We start from the raw sequence: 18,467 nt of genomic DNA, 5'->3' as shown, positions 1-18,467 counted from the left end.
CAAAAATAAAAAGGTTTTCATCGATTTTTGACAAGTTTTGAATCGTATATCCTACTTTTCCACTACAGATAGAATGAGGAGGCATAACTGACATTTTATCACGCCAGGTGGCGCCTCCATAGTGGAGTTGCTGTCACTGTCAAATCAGATGTCAAAACTTGGTGGTAACTAGTGGGAATAACCCTTTTATTGTTAATAATTACTGTTAATCATAATCATCTTCGGAGTCGAAGTCTGACGAACTTTCCCCAGACTCCGACTTATCTATTGTTATTTCTTCGACTCGCAAAGGCGTTATGTGTCCTTCAAACCATTTGATCTTATACATTTCATCTCTTAATGTCCAGCCACAATGTGTTGCATCAAATTTGATGCAAGTGGATTCTGCCGCACACTGCCACATTGAATTTATGAAAGCCGTCCGTAACAAGCCATACGTCAACAGGTTTATTTTAGCTATTATAATCCGGTTTTTTTTTCATCCTATTTTCGATGAGGTAAATTGTAGCTGTCACGTGGTACCACAAATTTGGTCGAACTGCAAAAACTGCCAGGCTACGGTGAGGCCGACCAAGCCATACGTCAACAGGTTTATTTTAGGTATTATAATCCGTTTGTTACATTCTATTTTTCGATGAGGTAAATTGTAGCTCTCACGTGGTACCACAAAATTGGTCGGACACAGGAACCTGCCAACACAGGATTTGGCCGACCACTTTTTTTTTTACTGTCCTCAAAGGCAGCTATCGTACCATACAAGTTTCATACGATTTTTCGATAAAAAAATTTTTGATGATTTTTTTATAAATTTGGTCGGACTGCAAAAACTGCCAGGTTAAGGTGAGGCCGACCAAGACATACGTCAACAGGCTTATTTTAGCTATTATAATCCGTTTGTTTCATTCTATTTTTCGATGAGGTAAATTGTAGCTCTCACGTGGTACCACAAAATTGGACGGACACAGGAACCTGCCAACACAGGATTTGGCCGACCACTTTTTTTTTACTGTCCTCAAAGGCAGCTATCGTACCATACCAGTTTCATACGATTTTTCGATAAAAAATTTTTGATGTTTTTTTTATAAATTTGGTCGGACTGCAAAAACTGCCAGGTTAAGGTGAGGCCGACCAAGACATATGTCAACAGGCTTATTTTAGCTATTATAATCCGTTTGTTTCATTCTATTTTTCGATGAGGTAAAATTGTAGCTCTCACGTGGCACCACAAAATTGGTCGGACACAGGAACCTGCCAACACAGGATTTGGCCGACCACTTTTTTTTTACTGTCCTCAAAGGCAGCCATCGTACCATACCAGTTTCATACGATTTTTCGATAAAAAAATTTTGATGATTTTTTTATAAATTTGGTCGGACTGCAAAAACTGCCAGGTTAAGGTGAGGCCGACCAAGACATACGTCAACAGGCTTATTTAAGCTATTATAATCCGTTTGTTTCATTCTATTTTTCGATGAGGTAAATTGTAGCTCTCACGTGACCCAATAAATCTGGTCGGACTGCAAAAACTGCCAGGCTAAGGTGAGGCCGACCAATTTTTTTTTACTGTCCTCAAGGTCAGGTATCCTACCATACAAGTTTCATTCTATTTTTCGATGAGGTTTTTTTTGATGAATTTTTGTCCAACGTTTTTGCCATTTGTACAAAATCTGCCAGGTTAAGCCTAGGCCGACCAAGTGCGTTGGAAGCTACTAAATGTCAGGTACCTCTACAGGGTAGGTATATTCTATTTTTTGATGAGGTTTGTTTCATGCAGCCGGCCACCGGACTATTAATTTTGAAAAAAAAATCTACTGTTTTCATCAAAACAATGGTTGACATTCTTATACAGTTTTGTTATTTACATGCCGGCGAACTAGTTTGCAGTGCTCTATTATATGCAGTGCAGAAAGAGTGGGAAAACCTAATTTTTTTAAAGAGGCTCTACACGACTCTCGATTGGATTTGCTGCCAACTAAAATACGTACACACCTCTTTTGTAAACAGACGATGGACTTCGATACAACTACCCCATACGGCTAATCCTTAAAGGACGTGAGATTGGAAAAACGCATGATACGCCTGCAAAGCCGTTTTTTGTGTAGAAATATTTTTCATTTTTCAAATGAAAAAGCATTTACAGCCAGAACAGACAAGCTATTTGATTTTATTTAGCCTAACACTTCCAGTTCTATGTTTCTAAAGTGCATACATTTAGTTTTTTTATATTTGTAGTTAGATTGAGAATACTTAACCAATATATAGTCGCACCAAACAAAGTCTGCAGCGGATTTGATAGCCCACGCAGTGTAAGTGTTATGTATACGTCATAATTTCATAGAAGTTTGACGTTTAAAATGACACTTGCACTGCGTGGGCTATCAAAATCGCTGCAGACTTTTTACGGTCTGACTATACGACAGAAGTTATTTGTAATTAAATTATTAAGGCCTTCAGTTTCATTTTTCTTGAATTTAAATAACATGGAAATGTCATCAGCAAACATAATTATTTTGTTGGATAAGAGCTGTGGCAAGTAATTTACGTACAAAAGGAACAAGATGGGCCCCAGTATGCTCCCTTGGGGCACACCAGATTCAATACATGGGTTATCAGATTTAATATTCAACATAGTACGAGTTTTATGATTCAAAGTTGATACCGAGACACATTGTTCCCTTTGCTTCAAGTACCTACCTAGGATTCAAACCATTTGTTTGTTATACCTCTAATGCCGTAGCGATTTAAGATATCATTATGCTATGATTTACATGATCAAAAGCTTTAGATAAATCTAACAAAATGGCAACAACATTTTCCTGCTGATTTAGTGCAGAAGGTAGAAGTAAAGTGACAAGGATTAAATTTGAATACAGAAAAATCTTCGCCGTTCAAATTTAACCTATAATACTTTGACATAAACTGCCCATGTCGAATACTAGTGCAGCGTCGAGCACTAGTACTTCTACCTTAGTCAGACATTTCAAACAGTGCATCAGAAATAGATACTCCCTTTTGAAATCCAAATTGTTCTGGAGCCAAAATTTTGTTTGAGACCAAATAAGCATATATACGATTTGCCATAATATTTTCAAAAAACTAAGAGAACATCGTTAAGAGAGAGATCGGCCTGTAGTTTTTTACTTTATTTTATTTTATCCTTTTTGAAGTCAGTTTTTCTTAGTCACTTCTTACAGCGGCACTAATACGTAAGTACGGCATTTTAATGCCAGTGACACACATGGCCCATGGAGATGCAACACGACTATTTGGCCCAAATATTCGTGTTGCATAATCTTTCCCTCAAGCAGCCGTACAGAGTACAAAACAAGAAGTTATGCTGGTGATTGGTATTAGTCATATGTTTAGTGTCGTAACCGAACGGTTAAAGGGTTGTTTACTTAAAGTACCCGTTGCGTTATTGCCAATCAAGTCATATAATCAGTCTTAGTCCCAGCAATCTCATTAGAAGAAAAGTGAAAGAAATTGGGCCTTGTACGTCGGACGTTTCAGATTGGATTAAATTAAATTTATGCAACTATAAAAAGGTCATTGTTTACTACTGCAGTAGCCGAAGTTGTTATCATGCACATCTCATTCTTAACTTGACAAATTGTGATTTTGAATCAAACAGGCATAGGTAGATATATTTTTTTTGACGTCACATCTTGAGTTGTTTTTCCATGCCAGTTGGTAAAATTGCGTACCTGGTTTGGAATAGCAATTATTGAAAATCATCAATTTGCATACTTACTAGTTTTGTAATGTTTTTTCTTCCGTTTTTTTTTCCGGTGGTAGGGTACAAACTTGTATATTTTCTTAAAACCCTCGCAACGGTCAAAGTTTTTTGATTTTATCAGCTTTCATTATTCATAAATAAGCACGAACAGAAAACAATACTTTCCACCTTTGCACAGTCGATAAATCTTAAATATCCGTATGGTGTGTGGCGGTGCCGGCGGTGGCACTAGGGTTGCCAGATGGTCGGGATTTGGCGGGATTCTCCCGATTTTTAGCATGTGTTCCCGATTCCCGACAAAGTGAAATCTGTCCCGAAAAACAGCTTCACCATATAAAACAATAATTTCATGTTCCGAACTGTCGTCGAGCGAGCGAGCGACCCGCGTTGATAATTAGTTTGTTCAAGATCTCAAAGAATTTAGGTATACTATTTTTATATAAAAACGGGCAGAGCAGCAGATGTAGTGCCAATAATGTAAAATATCGTTGTTTTTAATACAATTACCTTAATTTGAATGTTTTTTTCCCGACTTAAGTCCCAAAATCCCGAAAAATTGATATTTTATCCCGATAATAGCGCCTTTCGATCTGGCAACCCTAGGTGGCACATTACTTGTGCTGTTGCCTACATACCTGAAATAGTGTCAGTAATATTGTCAATTCGTTAGTGTCAGAAATGGTGGCAAGATGTCGAAAAGTGGAGGCAGCGATGGCCACAGGCACAGGCATGCGAGGACGCAAGATGCGGCTGGCGCTGGGGGAGGGGCGCTCGGCATCTGAAGGTCGTCCGCATTCCTCGCGTCGCCGACCGCTGCTACCGCGCTTACGTAGCGCCCCGCCCGCACCCCGCGCACCCCTCGGACCGGTCTGCCCCCGCTGCGCCCGCGCGCCTGACCGCGCCATCACAAACTATCGCGCATTTACTAAAACAAAAAACGTGTTAGGTCCCCCCCTATCCAGGGGCACCGGAAAGATGACATTTTATCTCTTTTCGTTCAGACATCACAAATTTATTCAAATTAAGAATATGTCTGTATTTGTCGACCGGTCTGGCCTAGTGGGTAGTGACCCTGCCTATGAAGCCGATGGTCCCGGGTTTGAATCCTGCGGGCTCAGCACGGTTCCATTTTTATCGACTATCACTATGCGCGTCCCTTTCGCACTTACATACTTGTTAGAACGTGACAGGCATGGTGACAAGGGATAAAAACGCGACCGTGCTAAGCCGCCTGGTAAGGGCATTTATTTGTATGATGATACAGATATTTGTTCCTGAGTCATGGTTGTGTTTTCTATGTATTTAAGTCATCATCATCATCATCATCTCAGCCATAAGACGTCCACTGCTGAACATAGGCCTCCCCCTTGGACCTCCCTTGGACCTTGTATTTAAGTAAGTACTTGTATATTATATTATTTTATATATATCGTTGTCTGAGTAGGTACACACAAGCTTAGTCAAGGGCTTAGTCAATTTGCATAAAAATGTCCTACAATATTATTTATGTAGACAGGTAATCTGGAAAACCCATATAAACTTTGCCTACCGTTAATAAACACCACTAGAGATAGACCAAGATAAGTCTGCAGCAATTTTGATAGCCTAAGCTGTGCAAGTGTTATTTTAAACGTCAAACATCTATGAAATTATGACTATGACGTAAGGTATACATAACATCGTTGCGGAGTTACCTTGGTCTAACTCTAGTAATAAAGATAACCCGTTACCTACTTCAAATAAATGTTACGTCTACAAATGAATTCCCTAGAATCAGTAAAACAACCCATATAAATCCATGCTTATTCCCAAAATAGATTTGTAGATTATCCTACATTTATTATTCAAATTTGAAAAACATGTGTATTATTTTTTAAATGTAGGTACCTAACCTAATACATACAGGTATATAGTACCTAATATTTTTTGTGTAGTGTTATATGTAATTACGTTCGTCGTATTTAAGTACCCATAACTTAATCTACTATTGTTCAACGTTAATGCCTTTAATGAAAATATTCTTATGACCTTTATTTAATATGTTGCTAAACCAAACTATAGCAATATATAGACGCATAGATATTTATACCGCGGCAACAATGTGGGCCTTACAGGCAGCAGGTAGCAAAAAGAAGATCGCATCCAAAAAAACTAAAGGAATGCACAGATGGCGAGATCCGGACATTCCTGTCGCGCCGCGGGAAGGCACAACTTAAACGGATGTGCATTAGGTAATGCCGACAAATTCCGAAAAACCATTTCGGCTCTTAGACTATGTTTGGACGCATTAGCTTATTAGGTGATTATGTGCGTACATATCTCAACTATTATTTATACATTATTACGTACCATTAATTAATTGCTTATCTACCTGTGTACCTTTATTTATAGTTCATACTTTCTCGTTTTCAAATCAACGTCTTGGTTGGTTAGAATAATTTTATTAGAATGCCGAACAGATACCTATCAGTCGAGCTAATACCAGGTGAACTTTCTCCACTCCACCAGCCGAAGCCGAAAAGTTCACCATTTACATTGTGTAAATCGAATACAGGCAATAAATGGAACCCGACATAGAATTTACCCTTGTAATTATGTATGTAATTTTTTTTTACGTTACTCTTAGGTAATTCATCATCATCATTCGCTTGCACTTATCCCATTCATTTGGGGTCGGCGCAGCATGTCTTTTTCTTCCATACCTCTCTCTCGCTCGTTATCTCATCATTCACTTGCGTTGGTTCCATATCATCTCTCACACAGTCCATCCACCTTTTTCGCGGTTTTCCGGTCCACTCCCGTTACTTCCCTCCACATTCATTCGTAATACCTTTTTCGTCACATGGCTTTCATCCCTCCGCATCACATGCCCGTACCACGCTAGGCGATTCGCTCTTGCTCTTACTACTCTTACTTTCTTTTTCTATTATGGGTGCAACTTTTAGGCTTCGTCTTATATACTCATTCCTTATCCTATCCATTCTTGTCACACCACACATCCATCTTAACATTCTCATCTCCGCTACATGCAACCTCTTTTCATCCGTCACCTTTAGAGCCCAACACTCTGATCCATACATGACGACAGGTCTTATGACGGTTTTATAAATTTTACCCTTCAATCGAAGAGGCATTCGGGCGTCGCAAATGGTTCCCGTGGCCTGTCGCCATTTCATCCATCCTGTGCTAATCCGGTTTTTCACGTCACGGTCACGTTACACTTAATTGTGACCCTGAATACGTTTTTAAAAATTTACCGATCAGCAACCTATCTACTGCAAACATTACTAGACATATTTAACATATAATGACATCCTAGATACGAAATTTTGAATTCCTTTACATTGCGGGCCGATTTATTTTGTATGGTTAAAATTTTCATTGTGTTTCTAACCGAAAGCTATCTCAATACACTTCTTAGGTCCTATAATACTAAACCACCGTTTAAAGGTTTGCCCGTATTGAATTTATACACTATATACTGTATACTATGCTAGAGGCCTGGAGAAAATATAGCTCTAAGTACTATGTATATCCGTGTTGGATTTCCTGTTCCTTCCATTCAAACTTACCTATTACATATGTAGGTTGTTCTATGGTAATGGACTAAATGTAGTACAACCGTAAACAGCCTTCATGAATTTTATTTTCTCGGGTTTTTTCGTGAGGTAGGACCTATGTTATGTAATCAAAACACTCCAAGCCGTTTGGCTTTTAATCAATTTTATTGGAGTGTATCGTGCCTAGAAGATACCTACGTCCTACGTCTACGTGGGTGTTGCTCGGAAGTAAGTCAGTCGGATTCATTTTCCATGCAAAATCATTAAAAAGAAACGGCATTAATAACTTTCACGACCCACTTTTCAAGTTTTTCTCTTTTATGCTTAAGCTTATAAAAATGTAAAATCTTCAAATTATGAAACCTTGCTGATAGGCAGACAGTGGAGCAGAGGCTTTAATAACGTCCAGAAGGTCCTGGTCGTAATCGTAACCCTTTGGGGTGACCTTTACAAAAATGTTTACCCCTATTACGGGCTTGAGCACAGATAGCAAGTAGGCAGTCTGGGCAGGGCAGAATAAATATAAGCATTTATAGGCGATCCCAACATTCCGTTAAATGTTCGTGGCAAGTTAAGGAATCTGTAAATTGACAGAAATCGTAAATATGTGCATTATTGTTTCAGGGCGCGTAACAGTTGTTTCGAGATGCGACATGCGCGCTCTATGTTCGGTTCGCGGGCCGCTCGGCGGCGAGACGCGCGCGCTCGGCGCGGGCGCGCGGCTGCTGTCGCTACGCGTGCCCGGCCGGGCCCAGCCGCTACACTTCGTCGTCGAAGCCAAGGCGAGGGTCAAGGAGCTCAAGGCCTTGGCCAGCACACATGCTCAGCTACAAGGCATGACCGACACCGACTTCTTTGGATTAGCCATCTTACAAAGTAAGTTATGTTTAAAATCTATCTTCAAAACTTCGAAAATAACAATACCGATTAAGGACAGACGTAGACTTTATGACCCAGAAAGCGGGGAATACATTATCTTGAAATCTAGTAACGACAACAAATGTCAAATCTGAGTTAAACGCTTAATTAATGGAATTCGGTGACGCACGATACCTACACACGAATAAACTAAGCAAATGATAGAAAACTTCCATAATGCAGATGAACAAAGAATTGGTAGTAGGTTAGGTTAGGCATAAATGTTGCAATCACGTTAAGTAATGTACAGAATATGACAGAACCACAATTACGTTACCACATAACGAAAAAAAAATGCATACTGATTATATTATGATGGTTGCCAATCGGACCCCAGGCCAGACTCCCATGAGCTCTGGCAAAAATGCAGGGACAACGCGCGAGGAAAAATGTATTAAGGCGAGGCGAGGGGTGACAGCATGGAATAATTATTAGGCATTTCTTATTCATTATTAGGATTATAAAAGGATTAATTAAATATATGAAACTTAATTGCTTTAGTGTTAACGCTCAGTAGCCTATAAAATTCCTGCATTTATCGACTTATCTCAATAAGTGAAATGTATTATTTCTTTTGAGACAAATAAAATATCTTTAACCCGAATTAAATAGAGACGGAAAAGAATCCAGATTACTTTCCAAATATGTACCTACCTAACTACTTACTACTAATTTATCAGTAGGTAAGAAATTGAGATGATTTCGAGTCTGTCGATGCGTAGATAATAGTCTACAGATATTTTTGTCCATAGCTTGAGATCAACAAAGATATTTCTCTCGAGGCGGTTAAAGTTATTCCAACGTTCAATTATAATGGGTTGGTAGTGGTAGTGGTGGTAGAGCGACCCGCCCCGGCTTCGCACGGGTAAACCTTATCAAATTATACACCTTCCTCAAGAATCACTCTATCTATTGATCGTTGAAAACCACATGAAAATCCGTTCCATAGTTTATGAGTTTATCGCGAACATACCGACATACTCGGTGGGAGACTGTTTTATAAAGGTTTTATAAGATGGAGTGATTCATGTTAGTGACACTGACACAATACAAAATGATTATCCCAACACCCCAATCGACACAGCATCTAAGTGTACCTACTGTCTGCCCATGTGAAAGGATAAACCGCTTGAATTTATTTACAAAGTATCCTCGTAACGTAAGCAACACACTTCGCTTCCCGCTTATTATTAGTTGCGTCACATACAAGGCGACATTTTCACCAGAACAATGGGCGATTTTTCAGACGTCGTCCTCGAGTTGTCGACTTCTGACAATAGGCATTGTTTGCTTGAATTTGAAGACAGATTGGTATTAAACCGTAGGTACTACAAATTGAATGAAAATAAGAGCACAACATAGATTAACGAGTTTTTTTATGACAGAGATAAAAAATAAAGTGGCTGTTTTTCTGTTTCAGATGGAGAATACTTGTTTGTTGACCAAGAAAGTAAATTATCAAAATATGCACCAAAGAGCTGGAGGTCATCACACACACACGTAAGATATATGAAAATATTTTAATTAAGATACCTACCATATATACAGACCTGAATTTCTGGCCTACATTTTGATAAATTTGTGATTTAAAATCTATCTAAACCAATCCATCTTTGAATTTGACCAAAACTCGTATAACATTTTTGCTCCCTATGACCTCAGGAAAGCGTGGTTAAAATCTGTCGGGTTTTACCAGCGCACGGTGTATATACGGAACAAAATAATTCAAATAGTATTTTCGATTTCAGGGTTTGGACGCAAATGGGAAGCCACTCCTGGAATTACACCTTGTCATTCAATTCCACATCGAAAGTCCACTTCTGCTGCAAGACGAGGTCGGATTACATTTGTACTTCTTACAGTTGCGGCATAACGTCCGAACTAGAGAAGGATTGCCTACGGAAGTTCTTTTGTTACTCACCGGTTTGGCTTTGCAAGCAGAATATGGCGACGCGGACACTTACGAGGACCGAGACTACTTCAAAGTTGAGGATTATGCAACACCATCCCTGACAGGTGACTGGGTCGCCGCAGCTATGCGTGCGTGCCACCGCGAACACCGGGGACTTTCAAAGAATGACGCTGAGATTAGATTCATTCGAGAAGTCTGCCTGCTCCCCGACACTATCAACTCGCACAGATACAGAATGAAGCAAACTAAATCAGAACCCGAGCCGGGAACTGTTTGGCTCTTGGTGACAGCTAAAGGTATACAAATTTTACCCGATAATGGATCGATTTATAATTTCATATGGAGTTCTATTGGAAAACTAAGCTTTGATAGAAAAAAGTTTGAAATAAAAACGGAAGAAGGCAAAATAACCTTATATTCTTCTAGTGACGAAAAATGTAAATATTTGTTCGCATTGTGCAAAGAGTCCCATCAGTTTTCTATGAAAATTGCACCCAAATTTAACGAAATTGTTAAAAGAGAAGAAGACGAACGAAAAGTATGTTACGGATATTCGAAATCGTTGAATCTTCATCACAATCAGCATAATAAAAACGAACAAAGAATATCAGTAATATCAACAACAAGTTCAAACACTACATCAGGAATTGTCAGTGACAGAGTGCAATCTGAAGACGAATTAGAGATAATGATCGACTCGCCTCCCGCTCCATCCACAGAGAGTTTGGCATTTGCCCATTTATTAGATAGTTCAAACTCATATTTCCTACGAAACGATTCTCATAACAGCCATTTATTACACAAAACAACGTCATTACAGCTACGTAAACCGAAGTTACATCAATCTAAAAGTATGGATGAGAATGAATCGTCTAAATTAGATACTACTTCAGAAATTGTGTTAAATAATCTGGCCGAGACTGTTTCGCTACCCGATCAAAGCATAAGCGAGTCAAAAACCGATAGCCCTGTCAACAAATCAAAATGCACGGGATCGCAGTGTTCCTCATCTTGCAGTACGGTAGTTATGGCGCGAGCTGGCCTTAGTACATTGAGTAGAGCATCTAATACAAGCAGTTTAGAACTAGGCTTTAGCCATACAGCACAAAATTCAATGTTAAGTGATAACAGCACAGTTGGAATAGATGTGGAATATTCTCAAGATACCGAGTCAGCGCTGTACGATGGCTTGGGTCAGCCTGTGACAATAGCGGCCTCGAGCGAAACGAGTGGAGTTTACACAATGGGTAGTTCAGAGCTAACTGCACGATCAAAACTTGGGATCCATTCAGAAGGTAGTAGAACAGAGTATGAAAGTTCTCATTATGACAGTTACAAACCACCAGAAGAGAACGATCTTGCTGCCTTTGACAGTGTTTCGTCAATATTAAAAAACAAAGCCGAACCTAGTCACTCTACAGGACCTCTTAGATTACAGGCGTCTCTATTAGATGTTGATTGTGTTGATGGCGATGCAAAGTTTACAAATCAAAAGCATGATGACAAAGAAAATATTTTTAGGGAACGATCTAACTCCAATGTCAGTGCCGTATCTTTTCATGGCGACGGCAGCGACCCTACAGACCAGAAACATAATTTACTTAGTGCTAGTGAATTAAGTGACTTAATAGTTGGACGTGGAGTATATCCTAAAAGCCAATCCGTCAGTGATACGTTAGACTCAGTATCAGATTATGTCAGGTTACCCCTGCCGTTTTCTGGTGACAGTTACATCCAAGGTCACGAAGATACTGCTCCATCTGATGATAACTACCCAAACGGTTCATTTTTCGACCGACCACCAACTCCGCCAACTAGAACTGATAGCAGAAAGGTTTTTAATTTATCTCTCCCGAACATATTGGACATAGACCGGGATCAAGTGATGTCATCCATACCTGAAAAACCTCCACCACCACCATACGACTATAATCACAAAACTGTTCCTGCGCACACATCTACAAACACAAAAGTTCCTCCTGCGTACCCCGGTTCTATAAGCAGTCATGGGTCTTTTCAAAATTACGCAGAAAAAGAAGAAGTAGCCGCTAGAGTTGTAACATCTAAGCCTATGATAACGATACTAAAAGCGGAAGCAGGAGATGTAAATACACCAAGCGAAAGAACCTTCGCTAGTCCTATGGTGATGGAACATAGATTTCAGAAATCGAAACGGCATCAAGCTTCCAGCCGTAGAGCCGGGCGGTCCAAGCTAGCTCAAGGAATTAACAGTCTATCCCCATCAAGAGAAATGCCCTCTCATGTAGTAGACGCTAATGTCCTGGTGGCAATGATGAAACTGCCGCCGCCGCCCCCACCCCGCCGCACCCGACTACCTCCGCCACCGCCTATAGCCCGCCTGCCTCCTCCGCCTCCACCACATAATCCCATGTTTCATCAACAGCTTTATAGCGACGTGGACTACGTTTACTATCCTTTACAAGACCCGACGATATCCCAACAAAACTACCTCGATCACAAATTTTCTGAACCCCGTGTTTCAAATATGCACAAGAGCGGTCTACAATATAGAAGTACGCCGTTTTTATCGACGAACATGTCGACGTCATCGATGTACGGATCCATACAGAATCTATCAGACTCTTATATTCAATTGCCTGGAAATCGTTCAAGTTGGTATTCCTTAACATCCAGAACATCACTTAGTAATTACTCAGTTAACCTGGAACGTCCACAGAAACCGATCCGAACACCGGAAGTATCCAATTTCCCGCGAACCAAGTCGGACGACAACCTATTAAACCCGAGGGATCCGCCGCCCATTCGCTCGAGGCGTATGCCACCGCCGCCTCCGCCGCCCTATGAACATAAAAAGAAGCTCTCGGCGCCGCTTAGGGAAGTCAACATTTCTAACAGTGGCGCAAATGTGATGAGTGAAATTAGTAAAGTAAGAGACGCTAATGGTGATCTAGACATAAAAACTCTTCGGGAAAAAAGTAAAAATTTAGATCTGCCACTGATCGCCGCGTTATGTAACGACCGGTCGTTATTAAAGCAGACAAAAGCATTTGGTGTTCCTAAGTTGCATAAACAAACAGTTAGTGAAAGTGAACGAAAGTGTACCAAGTCTGTTCTAAACACCACCGATAATCTAGAACTTAAGAATAACAACAAACAGGAAGGCATCGCAAGAATGTCAATGACAGGGACGCAAAAGAAAATTTTGATAAGAAAGCCGACAGACAAACTTCCCGCATTACCCAGTTCCGACACTCACACCCCTAGAGCATTGTCGAACACTTACGTAATGCATCCAAGTGTAAAAGTAAAGAAAATCCAACCCAGCTCATGACACGCTGTGCCGACTTGACATCGTAATTTAGCCTTTACTATTTGTGAATACTTCCAGTGCTATGATATGAGCTTTCTCCACCGACCTTACGCAATAAGACTGAATAAAAAGTCCTTATAGACCTATCGACTAGTTATTTTAAAGTTACAATTTTATCACAATTATACACATTCCTTAAAATAGGTTATCAGAAACATTCCAATTTTCGAGAATGTCGGTAATAGAATAATAGTGCACATTAGATACCTACATTTTATAAGTAACATTCGTGTTATAAACAAATGAAATGTCATTGACTGAGTAAGTATGATGAATTTGTGCCATAAACAGTCAGGCTTATCGGTAATGTGTTAGGTATGTTTCACAGGCCCTTAATAGGCAATTGATGCCTTATGAACGATCTAACATTAACCATAAACAACCGATAAACAATTATTTCCTTATTGCTGTCTGGCTGTTTTACCACGTAGATGTAGTTGAGCGAAAATTATACAATTTATTCAATGTAGATTTTCAAGATAAAAACAACACGAAAATCGAATATTGTATTATTTTCCCTAACTACATTTATACCTTTCATTTCAAATAGTTTTCAAACCTGTTTTTAATTATAACCACGTATTGTACAGTTGCTGCTATCAAACGTTATGAATACCTATTTATGCCTATAATATTATTGCTTGCATAAAATTAAAAAAGCTCTAACCACCAGCCAACCATTAATTCCATATTTATTTCATGTTACTAAGTTACTACGCAACGCACGACCTCTTCTAATAAAATTCGTTTTCTCGTATGTATTAATCAACTACATTTTTTTTCTAGATGTTCAAGTGGTCAATTCATTGTTTTACGGTTATACACATTCACTGTACCTATTCGTAATAATAAATACTCGCAGTTTTAAGAATTCGCAGATGATTGATAAATATTTGGTATCTAGATCTGTTTGAAGTCATTGTATAGATAATTCGTAGAGAATAATAATACTTACATAATAATATCTGCAGCTATTTATTTTGTTTAGACAATCTTTACATGTATATATAATCAAGTGTAATGAGTACATACAACGATGTGTACAAATGTAAATAAATAATTATGTGTAAAACTATGCCTTATTTTTTAATAATCCTTAAAAAATATTTATAAGCCACAAATAATATCGGGAGTAGGGAATGCTTCCGGTACTAAATTAGTATGGCGAGAACCGGGAATCCCCGGTTCCGAGACTGATGTTGTACCTAAATAAATCCAGTACCGAGAGCATACCCTAAATGGAAGTAAGTACATTAAATTGCTATACGCTTAGGAATTATTTTTCTCTATAATACTATAAAATACATACTGACAGACAGACAACCAACAAACATAAACTACACAACACAGATCAATCGTATGATTATTAAACCCCGTAAAACACTCACCAATAAATTCAATAAAAAAGAACCAACTAGAACGCGCTTCAGATCTATTGCATCGCAGATCGATATTTCAATTAAGGTTAATTTTAAAATATTGGTTATACCTAACCTAACTAATAATATTATTCTTTACTGGTAAGTACATATTTAAACGAATAAAAAACAGATTATAAAATAACTGCCTTAATTAACATAGGTAATGTACTAACTAACACAAAATAAGTACATACACAAAAAAAGAGTTAAATGTGGAAGTTATTCGTAAACCATTATTTCTATGGAATTTAACTACATGCCAAATAGTTTGGTTTAAAAATACCTATATAATTAAGTACCAGATATAAATATCAATCACAATCATAATAATATGTACTACCTATATGTCTACATGTGTTACTGCTGCCTAGAAATCCGCGCGGAAGCTATCTAGAACTAATTTACTTTTCGAGCTTCAAGACAATGGCAGAATTCGGTGGAAACGTTACCCGGTCAAAGTACATAACTTGTCCTATCAATGAGCTGTTGATGCCAGATATAACGGTGCCCCCGTAGTACATCGTGGTCAAGTCAGTGGTAATGGAGCTGTTGCCAAGATTGGCAACAAAAACGCACGTATTCCTCCGTGGATACCATCTTTCGATTATCAAAAGGTTTTGCTCAGCTTCATCTGTTACATTACGAATTTCCATGTTCTTCAATACATTGCCATCTTTGAAAAAGGACCTTAAATAAATTGTCGGCGTCCTTAATCTCAATTTAACTAATTGTTTTATTATATGTAAGAAATCGTATTTCGGTTGTAAACCTGACTCAGGGTTCCATTGCACGTGTTTTTGCATAATATTATTATCTTCATTTCCGTTATTCGAGAATTTCATCTGTACCAAATTACGCACATTTTCGTACTCGTGGTAATCCTGTTCCGCCTCGTAATGTGGCATATCCCCAAGACCAATTTCATCTCCATAAAAAATGCTTACTGTGCCAGGCAAGATTAATTCGAGTACTGCGAGTGCCAAAGCATTTTTATCGTTTTCAGTAGCGACTCTTGGACTATCAATATTACCTATGTTCCAAAGTACCCAAGGATAGTGCGGTTTAGCCCACAGGGGCCCATTTATAACACTTTTAATTTTATCTTTCAACTCATTTATACCTCTTCCGAGGTCTAAGTGCACATCAATTAGATCGATTCTAGACAACAAGACATTTAAATTATCACCTTTAGCTTTATTATAAGCCTCTTCACTGGCAATCAGTATCTTGTCAAAACCAATAATTTGCTTCCACAATTTTAGCGTTTGACCTAAGTCATTGTCACTGACATATCTTTCTAAATTTTTCAAATAAAATCCATCAACATTATATTTTCGAGACCAAAAGTCAATGGCATCAGATGTGGGATCTGAATATCTTAGTTGAGTAGCATTATGACTTGAAGAAGAATGAGGGTAAGCCAGTGACCACACAGGTATATCGAGGATGATAGACATATTTCTATTATGTACTTCAGTTACTAGGTGTTCAAAATCTGCCAAGTCTCCAATGCTACTGTCAATATTCTTTAGAGATGTTACATTGTAATAGTGCTCAGGATAACCATTAGCCTGGTATATGTAATTTAATCTTATAGCAGCTACATTAAGATTTTGTATGTAATCCAGTTTCATAATAACTCCTTTCAAATCACCTCTGTCATCATTGTTTGAATCTTTAAAGCTAGCAGGGAAAACTTCGTAAAACACTTTTCCTTGGTACCATGGAAGATCAGGGTCACACACCTTGGGGATAGAGATCACCATACCAATAATTGCACCCAAGCAAGCCACAAGGCCCGACAGGACCACCCAAAGCATTACTTTACGAATAATGCACCAATTCCAGTTCACAAAATTTGGCAATTTTCTGTTGCCAAAGTTGAGGCTTCCGTTAGTTTTGCAATCCTCAACCTGAAATGATAAGCACTAATTTATTAATTATTGTGGTACTAAGTGGTCACAAATAAATAACATTAAATAGTGTATCAAATATTTAAAAAATGCTCATACCTCGCCAATAACCAGGTCTACATTTTTGCTTAGTGTCTGATAATCCATCATGCTGATGTTGTTGATTAGCTGTGCGCTGACTGGGTCTTGAACTACAGAGTTCGAGTCTCCTGAGGAGCAGGAGTCACCTCCCGAAGCATCTGAAATATATATGAAGTCAAAGTTATGCAAAAGAAACTTGTGACATGTTTATGTGTTCACTATTTTTTTACAAAGTGTTGTTGCGCTTGGAAACATTCTGTACTTTATTAAAAAAACCTGATATTAAAGCCCTGAATACATAAGGTTTCAATAATTTTAAATCACACTGATCAGCAATCAGAATTTACAAGATCTACATTTGAACTCAATAAATCTGGACTGGGTAACACCTCAACAATATATAAGATCTGGAGGAGAGATTCAAGAAACAGGTTGCTTGGAGGAAAATTTGAAAGGTGTATGTATAAGTGCACACATGGTGGCATACTCGCTGAAGAAGAAGAATATATGATATTTAATGCCTGTTTATCTATATCTCCTATTGCTAGGCACAAGCATCCTCTGATTTACAATTTGCAGTAGGAGTCATGCTGCCCTGAGTGGGTTTAGGCTTGAATTTGGAATTTTTATACTTCCTTCTGTTCTGTAAGTTGATAATACATACTTAAAAGCTGTCTGCTATACAGTGACAAAAATAATAAAGCATAAATGTTTAGTAATATTATATGCACTCTGGCTTTAAAACAGTCACATCAAAGATAAAATGTAATAACAATATGTGTTAGTCCTAGAAGAAATAATAATATAAATAAAAGTACCTTACAACTATGTAAATCATATTTATGAAGGTAGTGACCACCAAACTGAACACCTTTGTTACCATAGAAATAAAGATGTATACCAATAATATTTGGCCATTTGTACCTAGAAAGCTATAAACAAATCATAAATAACTTACCACAGTTGGCCAGATTCTGCAGGTTTACAATAGGTTCATCACTGAGCGTTATAAAAGGCCCTTCATTCATTTCCTCGGACAGGGGATGCTTAAAATCCAGCGGCGTCGGACTCGGCGTCAGTAGCAGGCACGTCGACGACTCCACGCCGCGCAAGTAATCCAAGGGTTCCAGCTGGCCACCGCCATTACTACCGCTTGCAATGCTCTCCGGCAATTCATCCATTTCTGACGCTCCTTCGCAAGGTCGAATCAATCACATACCAGACCAATTGAACTGTAACCGAATCGTTAATTGTGTCTTAGTATACAATATTCAGAGAAATTGCAATCAACTATTTATTTAGCTTCAAATCACAGCCACGCGAATGCATTAAGTTTTACAGAGATCAGCACTTTGTTTTTGGCTTCGATCCAGATAGGTGAGACAAGGTAAATATAATATGCGCAATGATATGTAGTTACACAGATAGATATGTAAAATCAAACAATATACCTATACTAGCACCATAAAAATATTCGAATAATCAATTTTACCCACCGATATTACATCTAACTATATTTTATTTAACCGTGCGATGTGAAATTCGAGTGCCGCGCCATAATGACATTAATGACG

General features: G+C 38.5%; 2 protein-coding genes across 4 annotated transcripts in view; one reads left to right on the top strand and one right to left on the bottom strand.

Moving 5' to 3' along the window:
* LOC134792077 (protein expanded) overlaps positions 1-14,550 on the top strand; it is a 24,516-nt gene extending 9,966 nt beyond the window's left edge. Inside the window, exons 2-4 of the mRNA XM_063763211.1 lie at positions 7,921-8,172; positions 9,635-9,714; positions 9,963-14,550. Coding sequence (XP_063619281.1) covers positions 7,950-8,172; positions 9,635-9,714; positions 9,963-13,439 — 3,780 coding nt within the window. The 5' untranslated portion in view covers positions 7,921-7,949 and the 3' untranslated portion in view covers positions 13,440-14,550. The remainder of the gene's footprint in view (positions 1-7,920; positions 8,173-9,634; positions 9,715-9,962) is intronic.
* LOC134792081 (uncharacterized) lies at positions 14,442-18,467 on the bottom strand. Of its 3 annotated transcripts, none has more exons than XM_063763224.1 (4): positions 18,390-18,467; positions 17,852-18,125; positions 16,912-17,051; positions 14,442-16,827 (listed from the first exon to the last, which is right to left on the bottom strand). In XM_063763224.1, the coding sequence occupies exons 2-4, from the start codon at positions 18,072-18,074 to the stop codon at positions 15,301-15,303; spliced, it is 1,890 nt and encodes a 629-aa protein (XP_063619294.1). In that variant the 5' UTR covers positions 18,075-18,125; positions 18,390-18,467; the 3' UTR covers positions 14,442-15,300. The 3 variants fall into 3 exon arrangements, with proteins under 3 accessions (XP_063619294.1, XP_063619315.1, XP_063619304.1); XM_063763245.1 differs by having other exon boundaries at positions 14,442-16,812; XM_063763234.1 differs by lacking the exon at positions 18,390-18,467 and having other exon boundaries at positions 17,852-18,173.

The sequence above is a fragment of the Cydia splendana genome, chromosome 1 (assembly GCF_910591565.1).
Source record: "Cydia splendana chromosome 1, ilCydSple1.2, whole genome shotgun sequence".
Classification (NCBI taxonomy): domain Eukaryota; kingdom Metazoa; phylum Arthropoda; class Insecta; order Lepidoptera; family Tortricidae; genus Cydia; species Cydia splendana.
Note: the sequence above shows the minus strand (reverse complement) of the source record. Positions and strands in the feature narration are given on the sequence as shown.